This window comes from Cynoglossus semilaevis, chromosome 8, assembly GCF_000523025.1.
Source record: "Cynoglossus semilaevis isolate Cse_v1.0 chromosome 8, Cse_v1.0, whole genome shotgun sequence".
NCBI classification, from domain to species: domain Eukaryota; kingdom Metazoa; phylum Chordata; class Actinopteri; order Pleuronectiformes; family Cynoglossidae; genus Cynoglossus; species Cynoglossus semilaevis.
In genome coordinates this window covers 2,621,819-2,646,691 of record NC_024314.1, presented here as the reverse complement: position 1 = coordinate 2,646,691, position 24,873 = coordinate 2,621,819, and the positions used below count along the sequence as shown (strand labels likewise).

The 24,873-nt window shown below is 40.0% G+C and overlaps 1 protein-coding gene and 1 non-coding gene across 2 annotated transcripts; both read left to right on the top strand.

The window, feature by feature from the left end:
• Positions 1–674: 674 nt before the first annotated feature.
• Positions 675–20,999, top strand: mta3 (metastasis associated 1 family, member 3). The gene is made up of 19 exons (XM_008313939.3): positions 675–939; positions 3,147–3,214; positions 4,179–4,272; positions 6,667–6,793; positions 6,898–6,961; positions 7,371–7,488; positions 8,526–8,628; positions 9,008–9,107; positions 9,812–10,000; positions 11,164–11,238; positions 11,515–11,573; positions 11,670–11,788; positions 11,932–12,089; positions 12,374–12,596; positions 14,230–14,322; positions 14,429–14,590; positions 14,701–14,732; positions 14,817–14,935; positions 19,581–20,999. Exons 1-19 carry the CDS (start codon positions 912–914, stop codon positions 19,750–19,752), a joined length of 2,103 nt encoding a protein of 700 aa, XP_008312161.1. The 5' UTR covers positions 675–911; the 3' UTR covers positions 19,753–20,999.
• A 1,877-nt stretch (positions 21,000–22,876) lies between these two features.
• trnai-uau (transfer RNA isoleucine (anticodon UAU)) lies at positions 22,877–22,970 on the top strand. Its single transcript has 2 exons — positions 22,877–22,914; positions 22,935–22,970. It is a non-coding gene; the product is annotated as a tRNA-Ile (tRNA).
• Positions 22,971–24,873: the final 1,903 nt, after the last annotated feature.

Genomic DNA, 24,873 nt, shown 5'->3' with positions numbered 1-24,873 from the left:
CACCAGCACAGGAAATCCATTTAGTTTGGCAGGCGTGTGAATCAGGCCAGACTGAAAATAAATAAATAAATAAGACTCCTTGATACATACCCTGAAATTACATCTCAATCAATTTTACTGTTGTATTTTGCCTTAATGTCTCCAGCAATACTAACATCAAACTTGGTCAGTTGTTCTATATGCTGATAAAAAGTTAGAAGAGACTCATTTTATACTCACTTTGTTTGTCTGTGATGTAGCATCAAATCTTGGTGCATCACGATGGATAGGATGTTGCTGTGTTCCTTATACTGTACATTGTGCAATTTGCACCAAACCTCAAATGTTTCATTGGGATCCCAATGGAATTTCGATTTTTTTTTAATTGGAGTTTTTTATTTAATGTCTTTAAATAAACATTAAATGTCTGTAAGGGTTGTATTTTCTTACTTCTTTCAAGTTTATCCACCGGAACTGACATTGATTTAATTTAGATGTGTCTTCTTTTTAAAGACTTGACATTTACTCTACAGGGACTGACTCATTTTCTGCAAATAAACTAAAACCCCTTAAAAATAAAAGCACAACCTCTACGTATACTGTTTTCATATATCCCGCGTGTGTCCGGTTCTTACGCGCGTGTCCGCGCGTGTGGCCGTACGTGTCCCTTCCTAACGTCATCGTCACTGGTTTATCTGGTTGTTCTGACTTGTGTGAGTTCACTGTATTGTAAAGGCTGCCGTGAATCGCATTAGGAGAGGGGGCGGTTTTAGGAAGATTCTGTATATTGGCCGCCCATCAAGTGCCTCCGCGATCACAGCCGGTCGCGTATTTTGTTACATTTTAGGATATATTTTAATTGTTTTTATTATTAATTATTTATTATTCTCCTGTTAGTTTATGGTTTACGTTAACACTCCGGGAGGGCAGAAATGGCGGCCAACATGTACCGGGTCGGAGGTATGTATGTCAATGTGGATCTTTTTAACACTCACAAACCGTAGCAATATTACCAGCTTCAGACCCTGGTGTTTGGCTACAGAAGCTTGTTTGCATGAAATAGTAAGCTATGGCTGTGTCTTAGATTAGGAGCCACATACAATTGTGACGAAACGGGTAGAATTTGTAAATATTTGTGATCCAAAATGGGTCAGGCCTTGCGTCTGTCGTGGCCACAGTAGCTAGTCGTCAACTTGCTAAATGGCTAGCTCGCAATGTAAACATCTTTTTAACCGTCGGCACTTTTGTGGCTCCTCGGCTGTCGGACATTTACACCAGATATAAGGAAAATGAACACACTGGAAGAGTTGGCGACTGGAAATGTGTGTGAATGTTGATTAAATGAAGCACAAGACTGTGTGTGGCTGCCTTTGTATTTGCCTCTTCTGGCATGCAGCCATTAGTACGAGCCCTAATTTAGCTAACGTTAGCACCAGCAGTGGCTTCACTCATTAACGTAGTAGCTGCCGATGCGCTGCTTTTATACTGTTTAAGCAGTCTTATAGAACGTATTATGATCATTTCGTTCCTGTCATTGCAACACAGCTCACCTACACCGCTTGTATTCAAGGTTGATTAGGAAGTTGCCTTTTAATTGTTGGCTAGCTTGTTAGCGGTCTCCTGGAATTCAGCATCAAATTATTGTCTCGCTTCATGGCGTCGATTCGCCGCAGGGATTATACCTAACGCCTTTATTAGTACGTACTTCTGCCCCATCTCTTTATAAAGACTGAGATTCCACATAATGCCATCATAACCTTGACTTCACAAGTGAGTACTTTGTCCAGGTGATATTAATTGCTTGTATTTAATCACTGGTGAAGTAGCTTTGTTTCGTATGTCTGATAACTATTAGCTCACCTGGGTTGCAGGGATCGGAGGCATTCAAGCGTACTCTGTAAAGTCCAACTATTTGAACTATATAACTTGGGGCATTGGCGTAAAGTACTTTAAGTATATGTGATGACTAGTGTGAAATTTGAGAACTCTTGACAGTTTTTTGTGAGTCGGTTATAAAATGACAAACACTTCACAGACACTGTTAAGCATCCTATAGAAGTAACTCCAATGTCCTTAACAATTTGCTGGCTTGATATTAATATGGATGTAAGGACAATTCTGCTGCAGAGAATTGTGGCCTTATTGTACCATCGCTTTGCATATTGTAGCCAATTTTGTTTAACCTGTCTACAGTTGGTTGTTAAGAGGCTTGTGAGAAGTACAACTATGAGATGTAGACACAGCTTCTCTATTTCCATTTGTGTAAATGGATTAGTCTAACCATGCATTGAAGTGGTACATGATCGGATATTTTCTGTTATTGATCATACACAGAGTAAGCTGACACTCTTGTCCAGTGACGAGATAATCCTGGATGGTTGCCCCCTGTGTTTGGATCTCTCCTTTTTTTTATAATTTAATGAAGGCCCAATTCTGGGGGTGCCTACACTGGACCAGGGACACTAGACGCTTTACAGCAACTCATGGGATGAAAAGAAAAAGCATAGATTAGTGGAGCTGTAGTGTACATGCACTTCTACTGTCCCTAGTTCAGTTATTAGTTCTTGCTATGGAGATAATTCCTATGGTCAATGTTGAAAGTTGTAAATTTACAGACATTAAGGCAAAACTGTTATGGACATAGACAAACATGTTATAATGTGCTCATTCCAACTGAGCACCCTTACAACTTTGCTATATTTACTTTTGCACTTGGTTGTTTGTGTTTCTGGAATGTAGTAATTACAGCATTACAGGCAGAATTTGAATGCAGATGTTTTCCAGTTACCCTACAATCTCATCAGGTGCAACCAGTCCAGAGGGGATTTCAGTCTTCTTGAGCCACACACTGTCACACTTCACATTAACTTTCTTAAATATCAGTTGAAACAGAGTGATTTACAGCATCCACGTTTTTAAAACCCAATTCACCTCACAATGTTGAGGGCTTCATTGTGGTATACTGACAACTACTGTGAATATTTCTTGGGGTTATCTATCATTCCATTGAATCTCAGGGAATCAGTGTTACTAAATTTAATGTTTACTTCTGCACACAGAACACACAGTGTTTATCATAATCATGATTTATGTTAATGGGTATTGCTTTTTTTTATTTTTCTGATCGCGGAAATTAATCTATTTTTTGTTTTGTTTTTGTGCTCCAGATTATGTATTCTTTGAGAACTCATCCAGCAACCCTTACCTGATCCGCCGAATAGAAGAACTCAACAAGGTATTGAACATTTTTAGTTACTTCTCCTGTTTACACTTCGTCTGTGCCCCAGGGTAAATAACAAAAATTCTTCTGGTTCTGCACCTCTCCCTCCCCTTGCCCCAATTGTGGTGTTTATTTGCTGCTGTGTGGCTCTCTCTGAGTTAAATGTCTGTAATATGATTAGAAGAGGTGTTTTACCTGCTCGGCCTAATGCCAACAGCATCATGTGCCACACCTGTAGGAGTGTCTTGTCATACACTGTCAACAACAGTTACAGATTCAACCCAATATTTTTACACAAGGGTTTAAAGAATAAGAGACTAGAATGTTTCACCAATCACAGACACCAGTCCAGATCTTTAATTGACTTTTGGAAAAACACATTATTTGCATATAATTATTTGGTATAAGAGGAATATTGTCTAGCTGTTTATTAAATGTTGTGTTGGGTGTTTGCAAGTTGCTCAGATAAATGGTGTGGGTGGGAGAGTGAAGGATGTAGTCAGTATCATCCTGAAGAAAAAAAAAATCATACTGTCAATGGTATTGCACCGACAGTGAAGATTAAAACTCCTTTTGGGGTCTAAGGTGTGGGATGAAATTACAAAATGTCCCTGAAGGTATTCGTCCTCAAATTTTAAGGTGAGCACGAAAGTTGCTGCTGCTTTTTATGTTGCCTACGTGCTTCTCGAAGCTGGAACTGTTGAAAAATGTCTTTTAGCCACCTTCATGTCCATTCACTGGATGCATTGAATACAGACTGGTGTCTTTAAGCTTGGCAGCTTAATTGTACAGCGAGACAATCGATCAATCTTTCAATCATAAGGGTCGTTGCTCTGCTGGTTACCCTGTCATAGCAGCAGAGCTTGACAGACACAAAAAGTATGCCTGGTCTTCTGGGAAATTAGAGGCATGTGTATTGAGTAGTTTTGAGTGCCTTCAGTCCAACTGGAGTGCTCATTCATTTTCTTCTCTGTTTCAGACTGCTAGTGGGAATGTGGAAGCTAAGGTGGTTTGTTTCTACAGAAGGAGAGATATCTCCCACAGCCTCATACAGCTTGCAGACAAGCACGCAAGTGAGTCACATGCCTTCATATTTATTCTTGCATATTTATAAAGCTCATATGGTCAAAATGCAGTCAACATGTCCTCAAACATAGGTAAACAAATGTTTTGGCTACAAATGAGTGATGGGTCATGAAAACAAGCCCACTTTTATTTTTTACTCGTTTGTTTATGTTGTCTAAAATAAACCATATAGCTCTAGAAACCCAAAGTCATTAAACGTGATTACAACTGTTGTCAGGTGTCACAGTAGAGCCCCCCTGGCATATGTCAGCTGATAGCTTTGATAGAAATAATATTTATACTTTTATGTTTGGACCATCCGACCATGTCAAATTGTAAAATATTCTATATTAGAAAAACTGTCGTTTTACTTTATCCTTTATGTTAGCCCTTTATGTTAACTGTTTACTTTGCAACAGTTTGTACCCCACAGTGCAGCAGTATATTGCAAAACACGACTTTCCAGTTAGAGGTAGATTTGCATATAATAGTGTAACCGCCTTCGTAAACTTCAATCATGGCTCAAACTGTGTAAACACTTCAGAGATGCAATTAGAGGGTCTTGTCACTGCATCAGACTGAGTGACAACAGCGAGTGAAGGCATGCCACTAACCCTGAGAAGGACCTGAGCAGGATCACTGTCACAATTAAAACAAACTAGGCAACAGTGTGCTGTGATCTCTGACAATTCTGTCATATGTAAAAGGTGCAATAGATCCGGATTAGGGAAAAAGGCAAGTACAATAAAAGAAATAGAAAACATAAAACAAAATAAAATAAAACTGGCATCAGAAAAAATATAAATAATAACAGTGTCATCAGAAAGTAATGGAAATACGGCATTACGAAGTCCCAAAACGTAGTGTGGGATGGGGGTTTTATGTGGGGGAGCAGAGATCAGAGTCCTTAGCACTCATAACTTGATGTTTCCTCATATAACAAGGAAAAATCTTGAAAAACTTGTATTTCAGGTAGCTCGTATCTTGAAGCCCCACTGTACTATTCGTTTACGACGTCAGCGTTCTTACTGGTGTTGTTTTCTAGCTTCCTAGCAAAAGCTGTTTGTCATCTTGATAAAGTATTATACCCAGGATTAAACAACAGATGTGAAACTAATATTACCTCTGCAGAATAAACAGATGCTCCTCTCACCAATCAACCTTCACCACATGCACACAGGGCTTTGTAGAGATTTAAAAGTCTAGGTCACAGTTAAAAAAAACAAAACAAACAAACATTCAAATGAATCCAGTGGGACTGTCGGTTGTGGACTTGATCAAAACTGTTATCCCTCGGTCACTGTCACTCAGGGTTGTTGTTGTTGTTGTGCTAGATCTGAAAGGATAATCAGTTAAATATATACATTTTTAATTGATATAAAATACTTTGGCAGTGAAGTGTGAAATGGCAAGAAATTCATTCTAAAGTTAGCATAAGCCTTGTTTTTCTATAACACGTGCTCTTGATATTAAAAGAATAAAACTGACTGTTGACTATTGCATCAAAAAAGAAACAAGAACAAAATAATAATATGGTTTTGAAAAACCTTGAATCTGTTGAAGAGATAAAACATTGGTCTGTTGAGTGTGTATTGCCTAGTGCCATAAACTAACGCACGTTAAAATACCATGTCTTTTTTACATTTACAGGTCAGATCTGCTGAATTAACAAGTGACAACATTTCTCAACTTTGGTTTTATTTATTTACTTGAGGAGATGTGAAATATTCATGTAACAGCCACATTTTAATTCTCTGCACAGCCATCAGTCACAGCACTATCTGGACCTGAGTTTTTGATCAGATTTGATTAAAGAAACTGTCGCCTTCTTTCTGCCCTTTTGTGTTTGAGTGTTTTTGGAGCCGCAGAACAGTGAAATGTCCAAATTATTATGTAAAATCAGTGCAGTGGTTTTAATGAAGAGATGATAATTCTGTAGCGGTTCTAATGGCTAATGAACCCATGTGGTGCAATAACAATCATGTGGGTAGCAGAAAGTCCTATTTTTATATGCATGTGCCCCAAAGAAAATATTTTTTGAATTTTTATTGGCTGCCTACATGATGTTGACTCAGCTGCTGCACACCAACAAATCGATAATGTGTTGATAACATTTCTAATGATGATCACGTGCATTATTATTACTAACAACAGGTCACAAAATGATATCTGGTCATTTATAACATTTTTTTGCGTAATCTGAGAGACACGTTGTTGAACATGGCAGGAACTCTCTCACAGTAATTTCTCTGTCACGAGGTAAACCTTGTCATATTTCCTTTCAGTTATTTTCTTTCCATTGAGCCTCCTATGACAGAAGGCTACCATTAAAGAGCGACACCATTTGTTGTGCAGCTTGTTGTCTGAAGTCATTTTGTGCGCTTCTGTGTGTGCATTAATAGAGGAGCTGGAGGAAGAGAAAGAGAGCCCAGCAGAGACAGATTTGACAGAAAAACAGAAACACCAGCTTCGCCACAGAGAGCTCTTCCTTTCTCGGCAGTACGAGAGTCTACCTGCAACACACATCAGGTACTGCGGACACGCACACTGTCCTTCTTACAGTAAAAACTGGTGGTCCTGAACTACTAGCAACGTTTGTCATCTGCTGATCACTGCCCTTTTATCTTTATCAGGGGGAAATGCAGCGTTGCGTTACTAAATGAGACTGAAGCTGTTCTGTCGTACCTCGACAAAGAGGTGAGACAAAAAGAGGAAAAAAACACTACTTAACTCAAATCCACTATTTATTTAGCTTCACGCTAATTAAATATGTATCATAATCAATGAAATCTAATAAAGCCAAACAAATCTGACCCTCTGAGTTCTTGATATAAGCTCATGGCTTATCAATATCAAACGTTTTTTTCTAGCATCAAACTAGTTGATTTTTCTGACACAAATGGAAAACAGATTTTTTTTAGTTGAAATTTATTTTTATTTTTTCAACTTTATTGTAAGGATGTTTTTCAAAGCCCAGGTTTTTAGACCTGAAATGCTAATAAATTGTCTGCCATTGAAGGAGGAGTCAGCGGGAATACCCTGAAGCCACAACAACAACCATGAGGCCTGTTCTTTGTGTTAGTAATTGTTCTGCTGTTTTCCCCAGGACACCTTCTTCTACTCCCTGGTGTACGACCCCACACAGAAAACCCTGCTGGCAGACAAAGGAGAGATTCGAGTCGGGCCGCGTTTTCAGGCAGATGTACCTGAAATGTTACAAGAGGGTCAGTTGGAACAATTGATTATTTGAAATGACGCCTTCTAAATTGTGTTTTTAGAAGGCGTGTTGGCGTTGTTGTAATTGTAACCATTGTTAACAGCGGAGAATAGCAGCTGCTCAACAAAAAAATATTCAGACTTTCGCCTGATAATGGAGACAATTCCTCCTTGTTTTGCTGTTTGCACTGATGGAAATCGATAAAGCCTCTTTAGTCTTAAGTGGCCACACTTGACGTGACCAATGAATTTTATTGCCCCAAGTCTTATGCACTCTTTCATAATTGAACACTTTGCTTCTTCAGTGGGGGGGCATAAGGAGTTCTTCTTCCCTACTGCAAACATCTACGCTCACAGGCTGCATTATTATTCCACCTGTTTAAAGGCTTGTTTATGAGAAAATCTACCTTGCCAATAATATGGCAGCAATGCATTTAGGGTTGCAGATGTGACCGATGTGATCTGCGTTCAGATTAAGCAAAATGAAATTGAATATGGTTTAAATTGAGTTTTTCACATAGCAATAGGTAACCATGCCAGTCTCCATAGTAAAAAAAACATCAATGATTTGCAGCAACTGTTTTGGTGCCATCATGTTGATATGGACAAATATCTGAGCATTGTTTTGAAGTTAGATTTAGAAATTAATACAACAAGGACTCGGTGTACTAAAACTGGTGTCAGAGTGTGTACCTAATAAAGTGGCCATCAGATATAATTATCTACATGCATTATTAGTCTACCCAGTTTTTACAAGCTGTTTACTTGATGGACAGACTTGTAGGTTGATTCACTGCATCTGTTCACTGAGATAAGCAGATTCATCAGATTACACTTACAACATGATGATATCTAGTCTGCTACTGCTCATTGATTTCCTTTAAACAGCAAGTGAATTCACTGTTGTTACTGCCAAGTCAGCAAATGAACTTGTCACAGAGAATCAGGATTATAAATTGTTTTTTTTAGAAACATGTGGTGATGATGATGATGATGATGATGATGTGGTGCTGCCTAAAAGCCTTTATCTTTGTCTTTCCAGTAGGAGAGGCAGATGACAGGGACCTGTCCAAGCTAGAAGAGAAGCTTTGGGATCCAGAGTGTCCACTCACCAACAAACAGATAGACCAATTCCTAGTAGTAGCACGGTAATTTACCTCTCACCTCCAACTCTACCAGTGTCCTGGTAAAGGGCAAATATAGAGGAAACTGACTAATGAATAATACGTTCCCATTTGTGTTCTGAAAATGGATTACAGAACAAATGTAACTAAAATATGTGACACATGTTTTTGTGTATATTTTGTGTTTTTCCCTGTATGTGCAGTATATGCATATATGTATATATATATATATATATATTTATATTTCTTTATATATGATTGGATTTGTATTTAATGTATTTAAAGTTTTTGAAAATGTGTTAATTTGATGTCTACTGATTGTGAATCTTCGTGTTCATAGTTCATTTAATCTATTAATAGTGATATGTCATATGTATTGACTGAGTTGATGCCCCTTTTTCAGGGCGGTGGGGACCTTTGCCCGAGCGCTGGACTGCAGCAGTTCGGTCAGACAGCCTAGCTTACACATGAGCGCTGCTGCAGCCTCGCGAGACATCACACTGGTGAGTTCTGTACAAACAAGTGTGTGGACATGTACACCAGTACGACTTTATGTATGGCAGAAAACCTCCCTGACTTGTGAAGCTGCTCTGCGATGTGTCAGTGCAGCAACATTGTGTTTTGAAATTATTTAATTACAGTAAATAGTAAGTGTGTAACTATCAAAATAGTGTGATTCTGATTTACGTCTTTCAGATTTGACTGTTTTGATTTTTTTTTTCTAAAACAAGTCAGATCTGTCACTGCCCACTCTTACTAATATCTATTACCTTTGTTAGTAAGTGACCAAAAACACAGTGACACACGGTTGACTCTGAGAAATTATCTATGTTGCAGTTCTGATGTCCCATTCTCTAGAAACATCACATTAATCCCTGAGCTCAGCAAAAGTGAGGATGGTTGAAGTGGTCACTCAGACACTGACCTTGGAACAGTGACCTCGGAGCAGTGACCTCATGTGTACCTAGATTAATGCTTCTCAAACTTTTTCTACAGTGTGCCTATTTTTAGATTGGGCTGTTGTCAACCCCCCCACCCCACCCCTTGACTATGTGTGCGATGATGTTATCTGACCTGCGTGTATTGCTGTTGGTCAAGTCTTCATACATTAATCTAGTATCAACTGTGCAATAAAACTACATTTACACAAAGATTCTGATAGCAACCAGGTGCTTTTTTGGTAATGCATTCTGCCTTGGGGTTGCAGTTCCACGCGATGGACACGCTGCATCGCCATAATTACGATCTGTCCAGTGCGCTGAGCGTGCTGGTCCCAGCAGGAGGCCCAGTGCTCTGCAGGGACGAGATGGAGGAGTGGAGTGCCTCAGAAGCCGCCATGTTTGAAGAGGCATTAGAGAAATATGGAAAAGACTTCAACGACATTCGACAAGACTTTGTAAGTTTTTGTGTTGATTTGTGAAATGAGTGCTTTATTTTGTGTGTTGTACACAGTGGTCCCCCTTGTATTCACCGTAGCTACATAATGACTAATGCACTTAGTTCACATTATTCTGGAGGAAAAATACCTTAATTGTCATTTGCTAAAAATTCACCAGAAAGAAGTAATAGACTCTCCAAACTATAACCCTGAAATGGGTTTGTGTTTTTTGTGACCAAACAATGGAGAAGCTTTTAGCATTTGTTCAACAGAATGTCATAGCAACAGATCATTGCAACTGATATATAATTATGTTTTAATATGTTTCGTAATGTTTTCAGATGAAACTGAAAAGTCTGGGAAACAAAAAGATATTTTTTTACAATCATTCACTCTCAGTGAATTTAATTTGCAGGTAGAATAATTACTTCTGTTTTAGGTCAGAGAAAGGGAAAGCACAGAGCCAATGTGTCCCACAGACCAGATTTGCGTAAAATTAAAATCAATAATGAAGCTGCAGAAAGGCAGTGAAACCCCATCAGCCTGACTTCAACCTTACACAGTTGGTAACAACTGTTGGGGGGGAAAACCCCACATTTGGTGTGAATTTATTCATGGTCAACAAGTGTATTTTATCAGCAACTGAAATGTTCTCAAATCGCTGCTTGTCAGAAATGAAATGCATGGTTCATCGTATTCTAGCCAATCATTTCAGACCAATCTTCTTTGAACATCACAAATGGATCCTCAGTGTTTGGATGTGTTTTTGTGACCAGTCCTTCCCCCAGCACAAACCTCTCACAATGGAAATCCACTGTAATTGGCAGGAACACAAGCTGACCTCAGCCACTGCTCTGTTAGGGACAAAGTTTCCAATTTTAGCAACCACCTTACAGGCCTGCGGAGAAAAAACTTTTACCAGTTGAACTTCCCCTCACTGCTGTAAAAGGGAGCAGAAGTGGTGCCAGGTGCTCGTGATACTTAGAACAACTACTGTTAGCAGACCCCGTAGCTACAGGCTTTTTAGTGTCTGTGGTCACAATGTCCCTCTCACCTGTGAATATATTTCCAAGCCTTTTGTGCAGAGATGCCAAGAACGTGAAATAATAATATTAAAATAATTTACTCTCTGTCTCCACATCCACCCTCCTCCGACCTCTAAACATCTTCTCCTGGTGAAGCTGCCATGGAAGTCCCTGACCAGTATCATAGAATACTACTACATGTGGAAGACCACAGACAGATATGTGCAACAGGTAAGATGAATATCATGTTGTTTAACACTGAAGTTACTTAATCTTTGTTGAAATGGATAGCTGACCAGATGTGGTTATTTCTGACTGCAAGAATAATAATAATAAATTCCACACTAAATATGGTATTTTTTAAGTAAACATGATGACATGGCAAGTGAAGTTTCACAGTTCAGTTGAAAATGACATTTGTATGGATGTTATGTTTTATATTTCGGTCTCCATTTCTTATTAATGTTTTTCGACTGACAAAAGCTTTCTTTTGTTAACATTGGACAGAAGCGACTCAAGGCAGCAGAGGCGGAGAGCAAACTGAAGCAGGTTTATATCCCCACGTAGTGAGTATCCACCGTTCATCGTCAGGCTGTGCTTACAAATGCATTTTTTAATGTGTTTGATAATTAATTTTTACCCTTTTGTGTATTATTTGACAGTAACAAACCCAACCCTAACCAGATCTCAGTGACCAATGGCAAGGTGGCAACGGTGAATGGCGCAGGCACCGGGCCCTATCACACAGCGGGAGGCGGTAGAGCCTGCGAGAGCTGCTACAGTAAGTCTGATTGTTACTAGTGATTAGTTGTTAAAAAACACATAAAAGAACTAAACAAATATTTGGTGAATTAATTCTTGGCATTTATTGAACGACCCTTCTTTGACCCAACTAAGACAATGATCAAATCTGTCCTTTCACAGCCATGCAGTCGGCCCAGTGGTACTCATGGGGTCCTCCCAACATGCAGTGTCGCCTGTGCGTTTCCTGCTGGATGTACTGGAAAAAGTACGGCGGCCTGAAGATGCCAAGCCGAGCAGAGGGTCCAGAGGAGAGGACCTCCCCCACTCCCATAACCAGTGTACGCTGAGCATTTTTCATTTCATTTGGCCCAGCAAGGGTGTGCGTTGTATGAGACTGTTTGCGCAAACATTCAAAATTAGACTTGAAAAAACAAAAGATTTAGATGAGTGAAATAAATAATACGAGGTCATTGATCTTAGCATAATTCAAAGCAAATGAAGAATTAAAAATAAGACAGAAGTTGCATAGATAAATTGTTGATGAGCCTATCTGGTTACCAGAATACCTGTGTTCACTCTTCCCGTCTCTCTTTCTCGTCTTTCTTTTCTCCCTCCATCTCAGGAGCCTCGTCCTCGAGGTCACGCTCCACGTCAGTCCAACCACATGGTGCCGATGCGAAACAGCGGCAGCCCGAAGTCCTCCATGAAGACTAAGCAGGCCTTCCTCCTGCAGGCCAACCGTCTCACCAAGATGGCCCGTATCATTTGCCGTGACATGATCAAGCTGCGCCGTGCTGCGCGCCGGCCCTTTGTTCCCATTAACTGTGGGTCCCTAAAGGCAGAGTGTAAGAGTGCGCTCAATTCTCCTAGTTCCTCATAATTTCTGACACACAGACACACACACACACACACACACACACAGTCATCACCTCATCCTCCCCTGACTGCCCCACCATCAAATCCCATTTCAGCCCTGTCTCCTCCCTCCTTTGACTGTTGGTCTTCCCTCTTGTTTTTATTATTATTGTTATATTATTATTTGGTTTTTTTTGTATTCTCCCACTCCCCATTTTCCAATAAAGACTGTCTGTCATCATAACTTTGAGTTAAGTCATCTTTTCATTCATGGATTTGTTTTGTTTTTTTATTATTTTACCTTTGACATTATCATATTCACTGTGAACTGAAATCCACTGTCTCTCCCCAACACACACACACACACACACACATACACAACAGTAACATGTACACCTAATAACACCAATGCTTCTGGTTGACTTTGCTCCTGTCAGTAGTGGTCTTAAAGGTGCAGTAATCCAGTCTGAGCCGTATATTTGCTGAAGTTAGTTGTAGAGAAATGTATTTTAGTAAGAGAGCCTCTATTTTGCACAGCGCTCCAGGTGAAGGTGTGCCCGATCTGGGCTGTCGTGACTGAATGATACAAATATTTCATGTAAATAGCTTCACTCTGTTTACCATGACCTTTTTTGATCATTTTTTTTAATTTATAATTTTTGCCTTGTTCTTTCAGTCGTGTTTCTTTTTAAGAGCGTTTGAGGAAAGTTACACAGATTGATAATCAGATTTAAACTCATGAGATTTAAAACAGGGATGAACCTCTGATGGAGGGAAATACAAAAGCTCTTAGTTTTTTTTTCAAGCATTACCTTCACCTTTACCTTCACCTTCCACCAACTCCACACATCACCCACCAGGTCATACGAAGCCATCACCTGGACCACGGTGTCCTGTCACTGGGATATGTGTTCAAATCATTTGATATGCTCATGACTTCATCCTGTCGCTTCCTCTGTGTGTGTCAATCCTGCATCTAGGATTTTGCCGCTCAGAGACGCTCCATTCCTACTCCTGTCTCCGCCTCATCCTCCATCTCCTACATTAGCTGCAATTTTCTCCTCTTCTACCTCTTTTTGCTCTTTTCTTTCATCACTGTGTGAACATGAGAGTTAGACTTCAAATAAAGTCGCACCTGAAAGCATCTCTCCTGAGTCCTCGTGCTTCATGTGTCCATGTGATCTGTCATCAACCCCACCACCACACTCACACATCCTGCCCTCAGCATGCTTTTATTCATCCAGCGCCTGCTGTAATAATTCCTTCAGATTCTAATGGACGTACAGTGTGTGTCTGTGTGTGCATGGCTGTATGTGCATGTGGGAGAGCATTTTTATGTGCTCATGCAATCATCGAAAGCCAATCTGTTTTTTTCACTTATTGCTCGAGTCATTTGCTCACACTGATTGGAGCATCAACATTCATGTTGAACACAGTTATTTAGGCAGCCATTCATCCTTGTGTTCCAAACATCCTCTGATTTTGATACAGTGTTCGCTCCACTCTGAGTTTGTTTTGATTGCCTGCTGCTGTGAGGAGAGTTGGAGTGAGAGTTGATGAAGTCTGAGAAACACCGCTGGTTTGTAAATGAGGGTGTATGTATATATGTGTGTTTGTGTTTAGACATGTTAAGGGTCTCAGAGGGGCAGGGGACTCGCCTACCCAAAACCAGAGCTGCCCAGAGGAGCACTCTGACCAGTGTCCTGCAGTTTTTAGGTAAATTCCTGCTTCATAGCTGAGCCAAAAAATTCAACTGTACTTTAAATACCTTGTCAGTCCATGAGAGCCTGTTGATGCAGCTCCAGTGTGGCGTCTCTTTCAGAGTCTCGGCCAGCAGCCCATACCCCTCGTTCTTACCGCACCCCTGGCCTCCAGACGCCTCCCCCACGGCGCCTCCTCTCTTCTCTGCCACATGGCCCCCATGGCATGCTGGGAAAACGCAGCTACCATCACCACAGCAGGACTGAGCCTGACAGACGCTCAGGTAGACAAAGTCCAGGCATGTTTTATTTTAATAGGTTAAATTAGCTGCAGTCTGTCTGGATGGTTTTGTTGTTTCTTATCATTTATCATGGCCTTTTCTTTTTTTTGCAGAAAACCCAGTGTCCACAGGGGGACCCCTCCTGGTACGTGTCAGTCTAAATCCATTTGTACCAAATCATTATTTTACCGTTTATTCTAACAAATGAACAATGAGTTGTTTTTTGCAGCACAATGGCCGCAACAGCACCGGTGGAAACACCAGGGGTGGAATGATGATCCGTAAGAGGCGCCCCAACTGGATTGATGCCCCTGATGACAGCTTCTTCCTCGTCACTCGAGAGACCAGGTAAGAGAAGGTGACCCTTTTTGAACTTTTATTGGCTGACTGTGGGCATGTATGTGTGGAATGTGTTAGAGAAACTGTAGTGGAGTGGATGGGGTTAGAATCTGATAACAACCGTGCATGAAAACCTGAAACTGCTATTGATGCAACTTTCTGATAAGAAAATAACAAGATAACTTGGCTGGGAAATTCATGGCAAATAAAATGCCCCTTTGTTAATAAAAGATAAGTTATTCCAGACCTTCATATCCTACTGGGCTTCGGACTGTGAAAAATATTTGCACATTTTTGCATATTATTGAAAGGATATAATATAAAAGGGAATACTTCTCATACTTATTGAAATTATGCTCTACAGTTGAGGCTTGTGAAACATGATGCCATAGAAACACCTTATATACACGATGAGTCAGAGATGGGCTGTGTGTTTGTGTGTGTGTGTGTGTGTGTGTGTGTGTGTGTGTGTGTGCGTGTGTGTGTGTGTGTGTGTGAGCACGAAAGATGATCTTCCATTAAGACTGTGTCTAAATGAGCCATGGCACCCAGGCCTCACAGCCGCGCTCACACCGCCGGGACTCAAATTAAAGCGACTAAAGCGGGTGCAGATGGTCCAGCGAGGAGCCAGCCACCGCTGGGTTCTGAGTGGAAATATCATTACCACATTAAACATGGCTGCACTCACATGGATCGCTCACTCACCACCAAGGAAGCACGGCTCTAAGTGTTTGTGCAAGTGAACAAGGGTGAGAGAGAAAGTGAGAGACAGAGAGCTCGTCGTTCTAGAACACAGTACATTCCCTCCCTCAGTGACGACAATTATTGATTTTCTTAACAAATACACATTAATAGATCTGCTTTGCTCTGAAATGAGAGAAGATATGAGGTTTTCTTTTCTTTTCCTCACATTCACAACACTCTGTTATGTGATGTAGAGAAAAGGAGTAGGAGAACTCTCCCACATGTACAAGGAGGCTGTGCACCGGAGACAAAAAAGAAAAAGAAATAAATAAAATAAAACAATTTTCTTGGCCTGCACAGAGTAGGAAAAAACCCAGCACAAATTGTTAATTCGGTTTAAAATAAGATGCGAAAAACACACACGCACAAGAGAGGGATCAACAACAAATCAACAAATTATCACTGTTCTTCCACTGGGAGACGAATGTTTGTGAGAAACTTTAGTGTTGATTGCCAGACTTAGACACAGGGGATCCTGGAGAGAGGTAAAAAAAAACAACAATTATGCAGTGGATATATATTTAGTACACTCTGTGGCTGCATGATAAACTAGGTGAGATGGCCAATTATTTACACAGTTATGTTGTTACATAATTGAAGCTGATAATAGTCTGGCTGCATTCACTCACACAAAAGTACAATTGATTTCTGCTTCACCCCAAAAGCTGTTGTTCTCATTCATCTGACTGTTTACTTTGTACCAAAGTCATTGACAAACGTTTTGAATTGACCAATCAATGTGATTTATTATAGTTTATATATATATATATATATATATTATTTGTTTTTATTTTTTATTATTATATTATATTATATTATGTTATGTTATGTTATGTTATATTATATTATATTATATTATATTATGTGTGTGGGGAAGATATTAAATATAAAAGGTTTTCAATGAACCAAGCACGAGGACGACAGAGCCAGAATCCTCCGGGATAATCCACTTTGTCAGAGCAGTAGAGAGTCATTTATTTTCTCTCCCAGCAGTGAGTACATTATAACACTTGAAATTATTTAGTGTCGCTTTAATTGTAAAGTAGAGCTAAGAGAAAGCACTGACACTATAAAGTGATATGAAGCCCTAATGCGTGTGTATTTTCAATAATAGACACTGTTCTATTTGATGAATACTGTTACTCCTCGACTCACTGTGCTGGTAAATCAGGTTTTTTAAGCCTGGACTCTTCTTCTCTGCTTCTTATTACTACAGAGTAGTCCACAGTGTTTTACTGGTTTAAATTCACCGGTGTATAAACTAGAGAGGGTCTGCTGTACAAATCTGCATACATAAAGCAAACAGAGATGTAAATGAGAGTGGCTGGTGTGTTTGCTCTTCTCCTTACTGAGGGCCAACTGAACAGACATGATGAGCCACACGGCTAAATCCGCTCTTCTCCTCTGAAAACAGCAAAGCAATGCCGTCGGTTGAAGGACCAAATCTGTAGTGTGTTAGCCTCAGTAGTAGCATGTGTAGAAACCAATGTATGTGCATGGGCCACCAGATGATTCCCCTCCCCCCTTAAATCTTCTGTCAACTTTCATCATTCAACATTTTTGACGTGGCTGTGACATGAGAGTGAGAGATTTGGAGTGCTGGAGTGATTCGACCCATCCGGGTCACTGCAGGTCTGTCATCCTCTCATGAACAATCAGGGCTGGGTGTGTGGGTCATGTCAGTGAAACGCTGCTTCTTCTATCTTCACCACAGATAAGGAATCACCAACTGAGAAAAGAACAGGAGTCTCTGCAAAGCATGTAGGATTCTTCTTTTTCCAAAACAATTGCATTTTGGGGGCTTAAACATGTGCGGAAAAACCCATGGTTCAGACCGAGAAACAATGATAAACAATGACCGTTTTTAATTCTACACTCACAAAAGTCACCCCTCACCCTCCCCCCACCCCGGAAAGACTCTTCTCCTGAACCCAACAGGAAGTCGGCGTTTTTGGTATTTTTGTATCCTTATTTTTTTGCAATTCTTTGGTTCAATCCTTTAGACAGCCATTAGTTTCTATGTGGGGATTTTGTTCTTTGTGTTTCATGCCTCTCCCTTCCTTCTTCAAATGTTACTCTACCAGATAATGTTGTCTTTCTGTTTAATGACAGCCTAGTTGGAAATAATGTGTAAATAATAGGAATTGCATTTATATATAGCGTTCTCTAGAGTATAATAGGAAACTAAACAAACCATCGCTGTAGGGAGTCCAGTGGTGTGTGCGTGTCACTCTAGGTTTTTTTTTATTGGTTCAGCGTAAAGAGTGCTCTCATGCACTGTCACACACGTAATGTACATATGTCTCCATGAGTAATCCTGGTCTTGTTTAATGTGTTTTTCTCTCTACAATGCAAGAACCAACTTTCTTCGCTTTAGCAAGAGCACTGACTGGTGCAGGAAAAATAAGAGCCCATCTGGAGGACGTGGTTTTTAATGGCGGCCCCAAAGGGGACAAGGAATAATCCTGTATACATTTCAATGTTTATCTTAACAATTGTCTCCAAATGGATTCCAGTTGGGTCTGCAGCCTTGGCTTAGTTTCTAAAAGAGCAATCTTCTCACTAGTCAGCTCACTTCTAAGCCTGAAAATCCTACTGAGACGGGATTCCTCAGTTCATAACAGAGGAAGATACTCATGCTCGGCGCCTGCTGCACCACCAGGACTACAGAATCCTTTGGAAATGAGAAAAAGTGCTTGTTTCAAATGGCTTTTTCAGTGGACTGCAGCCTCAATACGGTGTCCTTTAAGAAACAGGCGCACACTTAATCACTCGGATCAAGTGAAGATCACTGCTGTCTTTATTAGTTTCTCCGTTATGTGCCTCAGAGGCAGCAAGTAGCAGAGGTGAGGTCATACAGGTGACCCCACATCTGGAGGTGTTATTGCTTCAAAATCAACACTATGACTGAATGACTCATGAAGGTATAAAAATATAAATCCAATTTCAGCCTCAGACCTCTTCAGTAGTCATTTTATTTTACACTTTAAAACCCAGTTGGCTGTTTAAATGATCCTCAGCCCCTGCAGGTAGGTTATTGAAATCTGAAAACCATGACGTAAACAGTTAGCTGTTGCATATTAAACTGTGATTTAATAGACTGGAATTGGGATTGTAATTAAGATACAGCATTTATTCTCAAGCCATGATAAAATAAAAGTAATTACTGCAGCAAGGAGAGCGAAATTCATGTCTACATCTGTTGTTGTGACTCCCAGAAAAGGGAATAAAAGTGTTAATCACTCTTTTCCAACACCTAGAACAAATATGAAAACATAGCGGGATATTCATCATTCTGTCAAATGAGAAGAGTTTACAATTCTTTAATGATTAGAACAAAAGCCTATTTTGTAGAATGAAGGAACAGGATGGTAACCCAAAGGACACTAACCCAGAGAAACACTGTAAAGACATTCTTCAGTGTATCCTATCAAAAATATATGTTTTTTTTATATATATTCCTTTTTTTAAAACAGATGAATAACTATCCCCACAAGACCACAGAGAGTGTTAATGAGTCAACTACACAAAGCCCTAACCTTAATCTGACAAAAATAAAATTGAATTGAATATGGGGAGTGAACCACAGACCAGGAACCGTGCCAGTAGAACATCGACTCTGGAGGAGCTGTAAAGACTGGGATGGAGACTCACCTGAAACCTGTGGCAAAACTACCACAAAGATCTGCAGCCTGTTATTTAACTTTGCTTCAGTTTGTTATTCCAAAAAATGACAATAAACAGTGTATCCTATCAAAATTTCTTATTTGTTTTTTGTTTTTTTTCATTTCAATTTTGAAAATTTGCTTGCAGAGTATAATAATGTTAATTTCTCAGCCAAGCCTGTTGTGGTCTAATGTTGTTGTATGTTCTTCTGCACTTAAGTTCTTTCTCTTCTTTGTGTCCCAAGGAGGGCTCGACGGCTGCTGTCCCGCTCTCAGCTTAGACACGCCTGCCGACAGCCCTGCGAACAGATCACCTTACGCAGGGTCTCCCAGGGCCCTCCTCAGGGGCTCGTACTGGCACCCCCACACCCTCACCCCAGCCTGAGGATGCGAGGCCCCATCGTCATCCACGACTGACCGCACGCAGACGCAGCCAACTCCACGCCCTGCACACACTAACAATTCTCACCTCATACAACGTTTTCTTTATGGTCCTCAATAACAATCTACAATCCTCAGTAACTACTACAGATGATGATTTGTACTGCAATAGACACAAACACCTGAAATGGATGAAATCCTCTGGAAGCGTGCGTGCGTATGTGCGTGTGTGTGAGTGTGTGTGTTTTGTATGATAGTGTAATGAACAGGTTTAAACACAGGGGAGTTTCTGTCCTGTTGTTGGCTTTTACAGACAGATATAATGACGTGATCTTTGTGTTGATGGTGAAATGTTGTGTTTTTTTCAGTTTGTACAAAGTTACTTTACGTCGAGGCATGAGGGATTAGAATATGTTTTGATTGGGTGGGATAAGGGACCGAGGGTTGGTTTTCAGTTTTTTAGGTGGTCTTCTTGAACTTTTGGAGGAAAATGTCTGATGCTGACATTAAAAAAAATCTAATGCACTGAACCAGCAGCCTGTGAAGAAAACGGCTGCTGTAAATCCACCTGCAGTTTCTTTTTTGTTGCGCTCACCTTGATGACTGAATCAGAGGGCTGAAGCTGGTGTTGAAGAGCCACAGCCGACCTTGTACAAAGCTGTCACCTATTCATGACAAATCCACAGGTTTAGGAGCTGGTTAAAGCAAAGAAACACTTTTGTCTTCATCAAACCTTGTATATCTCATTACAGGACTGTAAATCTACTCATCCTATTTCTATAGACTGCTGACACAGCCCTGACTTGAATACTGAAGCACTTCCCCTGCAGAAAAAAAGGCATGAATCAGTCATAGTTCACTTTGAGCTGAGATGGTCAAGCCAGACTTTGAGGCTAAAACCCAGCGGTAGTTGTGGATATTTACTGACAGCATCATTTTCTTTGTTCTCCTAAGCTGCCAGGCAAGTCACAACTTCTCTTTTTATTTTCTTCTTCCCATTCTCCTTGATCCATGTCAGCATTACCTCAGAACGTTGCTTGTGAACCCATTCGCCCATCGGGTGTCTCTTCAGATCTTCAGTTTATTCAACAAACATTGCCGTCGCCGCCAGCATGTCTCTGAGGTGAGAGCCTCCACCGGCCAGTGGGTCATGTGATTTCTTCTCCTTCAATCAGAATGTTTATGTTAGTGTTTTACTCGTATGTCTTGTGTTGAATTATGAATATGCTGAGAACAATAATGATGATCATAATAAAAATGTAGAAAAACAGCAGTGTCCAGTCTCACTGAGTCATTTCCTGGTGTCAAACTCCAACAGCCTGCCCTGTTTCTCAGCCTCCTACTCCATCTTTCTGTTTCTGTCTGCCTTTGTCTCGCTCTCGGGGGGGAGGGTGTGATAAATGGGGCCTTGTACACACGGCGGCCTCGGCAAGGATGTGGTGAGAAAAAAAAAATACCCCATCAAAATATGGCAATTTGACACAGTGATGAGGAATGACAAGTGCCCTGAGAATATAAATCATGTTCTTCAGAGCTTACGGGCTGCCTCAGAGCATTTCATTTTGTGGCTCCTGCTGACAGAGCCAGTGTTGTTCTGTTAAGATGGGCTTGTCATTCGCAGCATACCTTCCTTTCACAGCCTCCCTAAATGTGAACACAGCCAACAGCTGCACCTGCTGAATGTGTGTTTGTGTTTATAATTATGTTTGGTTTCTACTGTAGGGCTGACAATCAGAAACACAGTTACATTAAAGTTGACATAGTCTAACTAAGCTATTTTTGGGTCTGCTTCCTGAGTAAAGTTGTGCGTTTTAATTGGGGTCTTTTTCCACCCTTCTAAATGTTACTCGCATGTGAAGGTAATTCAGGGTAACTTAAAAGTGTGACTATACGTCAGATGTTTACTTACTGTATAAAAATAAGCCTAGTTAGTTTGTAGTTAGCTTATTTTCTGCATGATTTGGCCAACATCAAGGTGTTTCCAGGCTGACTTGCAGTAATAGTTAAATTAGCATTTACTACCTTTGAGTCATGTCTGAGCTGATATATATTTTTTAGCTAGTTCCTTAACTGATACCGCCTTAGCTACATTTACCCCTCCACCCCCCAATTTATGTATCACTTTATACGAAGCACAGTTGACCTTGAATGCTTGACCATAACTGAATCTCATACATTTGGAAAAAAAAGGGGTTTAGGCATTCATGGTGTAGTTGTTGCAGCCCTTTGTACACAGTACGCCCCATGTCACACCAGGACTGGAAAGTGCATGACTAATTATGTACACACCTTTTTGCTAAAAAAAATATATACTTGAAGCACAGGTTTTCACTCTCTTCTCTGTTTTCTTTTCACTCTCTACTTGGGTCAGTGTTGCACATAAACACAATAAATTGGGTTCCTGTCTTGATGTTGATAACACACATACAATAACAGTCCATAATTTAGTTCATATAATAATGTGAATATATAGTACATAGAGGTACTTAGTGGAATATGAATGCGTTGTATTTAACCAGATTATTTAGTGGATATGTAAATTAACATTAAAATACTGGTAAGTAGGCTGATTAGCATAAAACATTGTTATTCAATCTATAATAATGATTACATAATTTAACAAGAAGATTGATTATTAATATTATTTTTATTGCAAATACCTTTTAATTTGTGTGCTGACATTCACATTTATTTATTTTTTACTAATTTTACTAATTTCTGCCTCACGTGTACCCGTAGCTGGATTTTCAGCTGTTCCGGGCTAGATTCAGCTACTTCAGGGATAATTTTGGTACGTTTGGGGTCCTTTATGCTATACTATACATTGTTGCTAATGTGTCATTATCTGTTAAAGCGATCTTGTGGAGAATATTGCGCTATTTTTAACCGACACTTACTTTATTTGTGGTTAACTTGCAGTTGTTCTGTGCCAAATGAGTTTTGATTCGTTAGTGAAGCTGGGATATTTTGTAAAAACTGTTGAACATACCACTGTCTAAAGCAGAACAAAATGCACGTGTCGTTGTTGGGGAGGTACGTATTGTGTCTTTTTCAGTTTCTATCAAGACTGCACAAAGCAGCGTCTATACGGTTATATAACTGACAAGATACTACGTTTGTGTATATTCTTAAACTATTTTTTGAGCGCGTTGTATCTGTAGCTCCAGTGGCGCAATCGGTTAGCGCGCGGTACTTATATGACAGTATGCTGCAGAGCAATGCCGAGGTTGTGAGTTCGAGCCTCACCTGGAGCAGATGTTTTTGACTCAAGTCCCTATGGATATAAAGCAGAGTTTTTGTATTGTAAAAAACACCATTCTTTATTTGACGCAGCACTGTGTCATTAAACGACCCCTTATACGCAGACAATGTCAAAACAAATGACGTGGACACACTGTTTTATTTTGGTATCAAAAACGAATTGTAGAACTTTATGTCTTGACTACAGGCGAATCGTCAAAAGACAGCAAAGTCCTCAAGTGAGTATTTATCAATGGATTAATTGTATTTCTTGTTTTTGGTTTACTACGAATACATGACGATAAAGGTCTAGCAATTCGTATTAAGTTTAGGCTCAGATTTCAAAGATTGATAATTAAAAACATTTACTTACATTTTATTCATAAAAATATTAAATAATCAATAAAATGAAAAATGTTATCCTTGTTTATTATTTAGCATAGTCTCGACCAGCAGCAACTGTCAACCAGGTGTAAGAGAAACATGTTTCCACTAGAGGTCAGCATAACCACACACTAACGACTTTACGTTACCAAAGTATTGGGCTGACATGTTAAAATGTGCGCTTTTGTGGACTTTTTTTTTTTTGTAAAATGATTTGTTCCGGGAAATTTGTCTCTAATAGGAAGTAGTGATTATTTTATTTAGTTTAGGACTGGGATAGGGTAAGAATTAAGATTAGGCATACATTTGTAATGGTTGAGAGGTTAGAGAAGGCATGAAGCTCATGTGAAGCAGACTGTTTGTGTGCATGCTTGCTCCTTTTGAATGCATGTGTGCAGCTCTGTCACTCTAAGCCACCGTGAAGCTGGAAAAGAACAAACAGGAGGTTGAGGAAATGACCCAGATGTCCAGGGTGTAGCTCTCCTGGAAGTAAAATGAGAGTGCCACCCACACATCCTTCACCTCTTCCCACCCATGTTCACCCTCCTTCACCCCCCTACTTCCAGAATGGGACACTTGACTTTGTATTAAACTCCAAGGACCAAACATAATGTGCCTGTATGCATAAGATGTAAGAGTGTAAATCATGGGAGTGAGAATGCTGTGGCATGGACATGTGTTCTTGGCATGTGTGTGAGTGTGTGTGTGTGTGTGTTGTGTCAGTATTTAATCCTGAACAGATCCATGTTAACACGAGGGATCAGATTTGGGAGAACATGCCACTTGCTCTTGGTTTCCTGTGGATTAGATGTAACCATTTTTAATTTTCCTTCTTCATCTGACCTCCACTGCCCACCCCCCGCCCACCTTTCTGCTACACACACATACACACGTTCCCAAATGTCCCTATAAGTCCCAACCTCCACCCTTCTTACCCATCCCCTGAGGTGAGCAGGTGGCAGAGCAATCACACTCACACCACCCTGAAAGTAGGTCCTTGGACCACTTTGCTCAGTGATGAGTACAACTGCTGGAGTGGCCAAGGCCTGCGTGTGTGTTGTGTGAGGGATTGAGGGAAGAGGAGACAAAAGACACAGAGTTTAATATTTGGGATAAGCTGTGATTGAACATCCTGAGATCAGAGCAGAATGATCAGATTCAGCCAGCGATAATCCTTTATCTTGAAAAATTAAATACCACTCTTAGCTCTTCTCTGCTCACTCACAACCTTCTGTTGCAAACACACACACACACACACACACATACACACAGTGTACTTAATTCGTTGTTTAATCAGGGACAATGTTTTTAATTATCAACATCAAATTCAGAGATGGACCCAATTTATTGGGACCAAAATATAGTTGAAAATAGTAATGATAGGCTACACATAGACTAAAGTTAGCCAAAACAATAGCAATGTTTGTACAATCTAACCATGGAGAAAGTTAACTGTTGTTTCAGAGTAGCTTAATTTATTTCAAATATAGTTTTGTATAAGATTTTACAATGCTTTTAAAATGTAATGCAGAA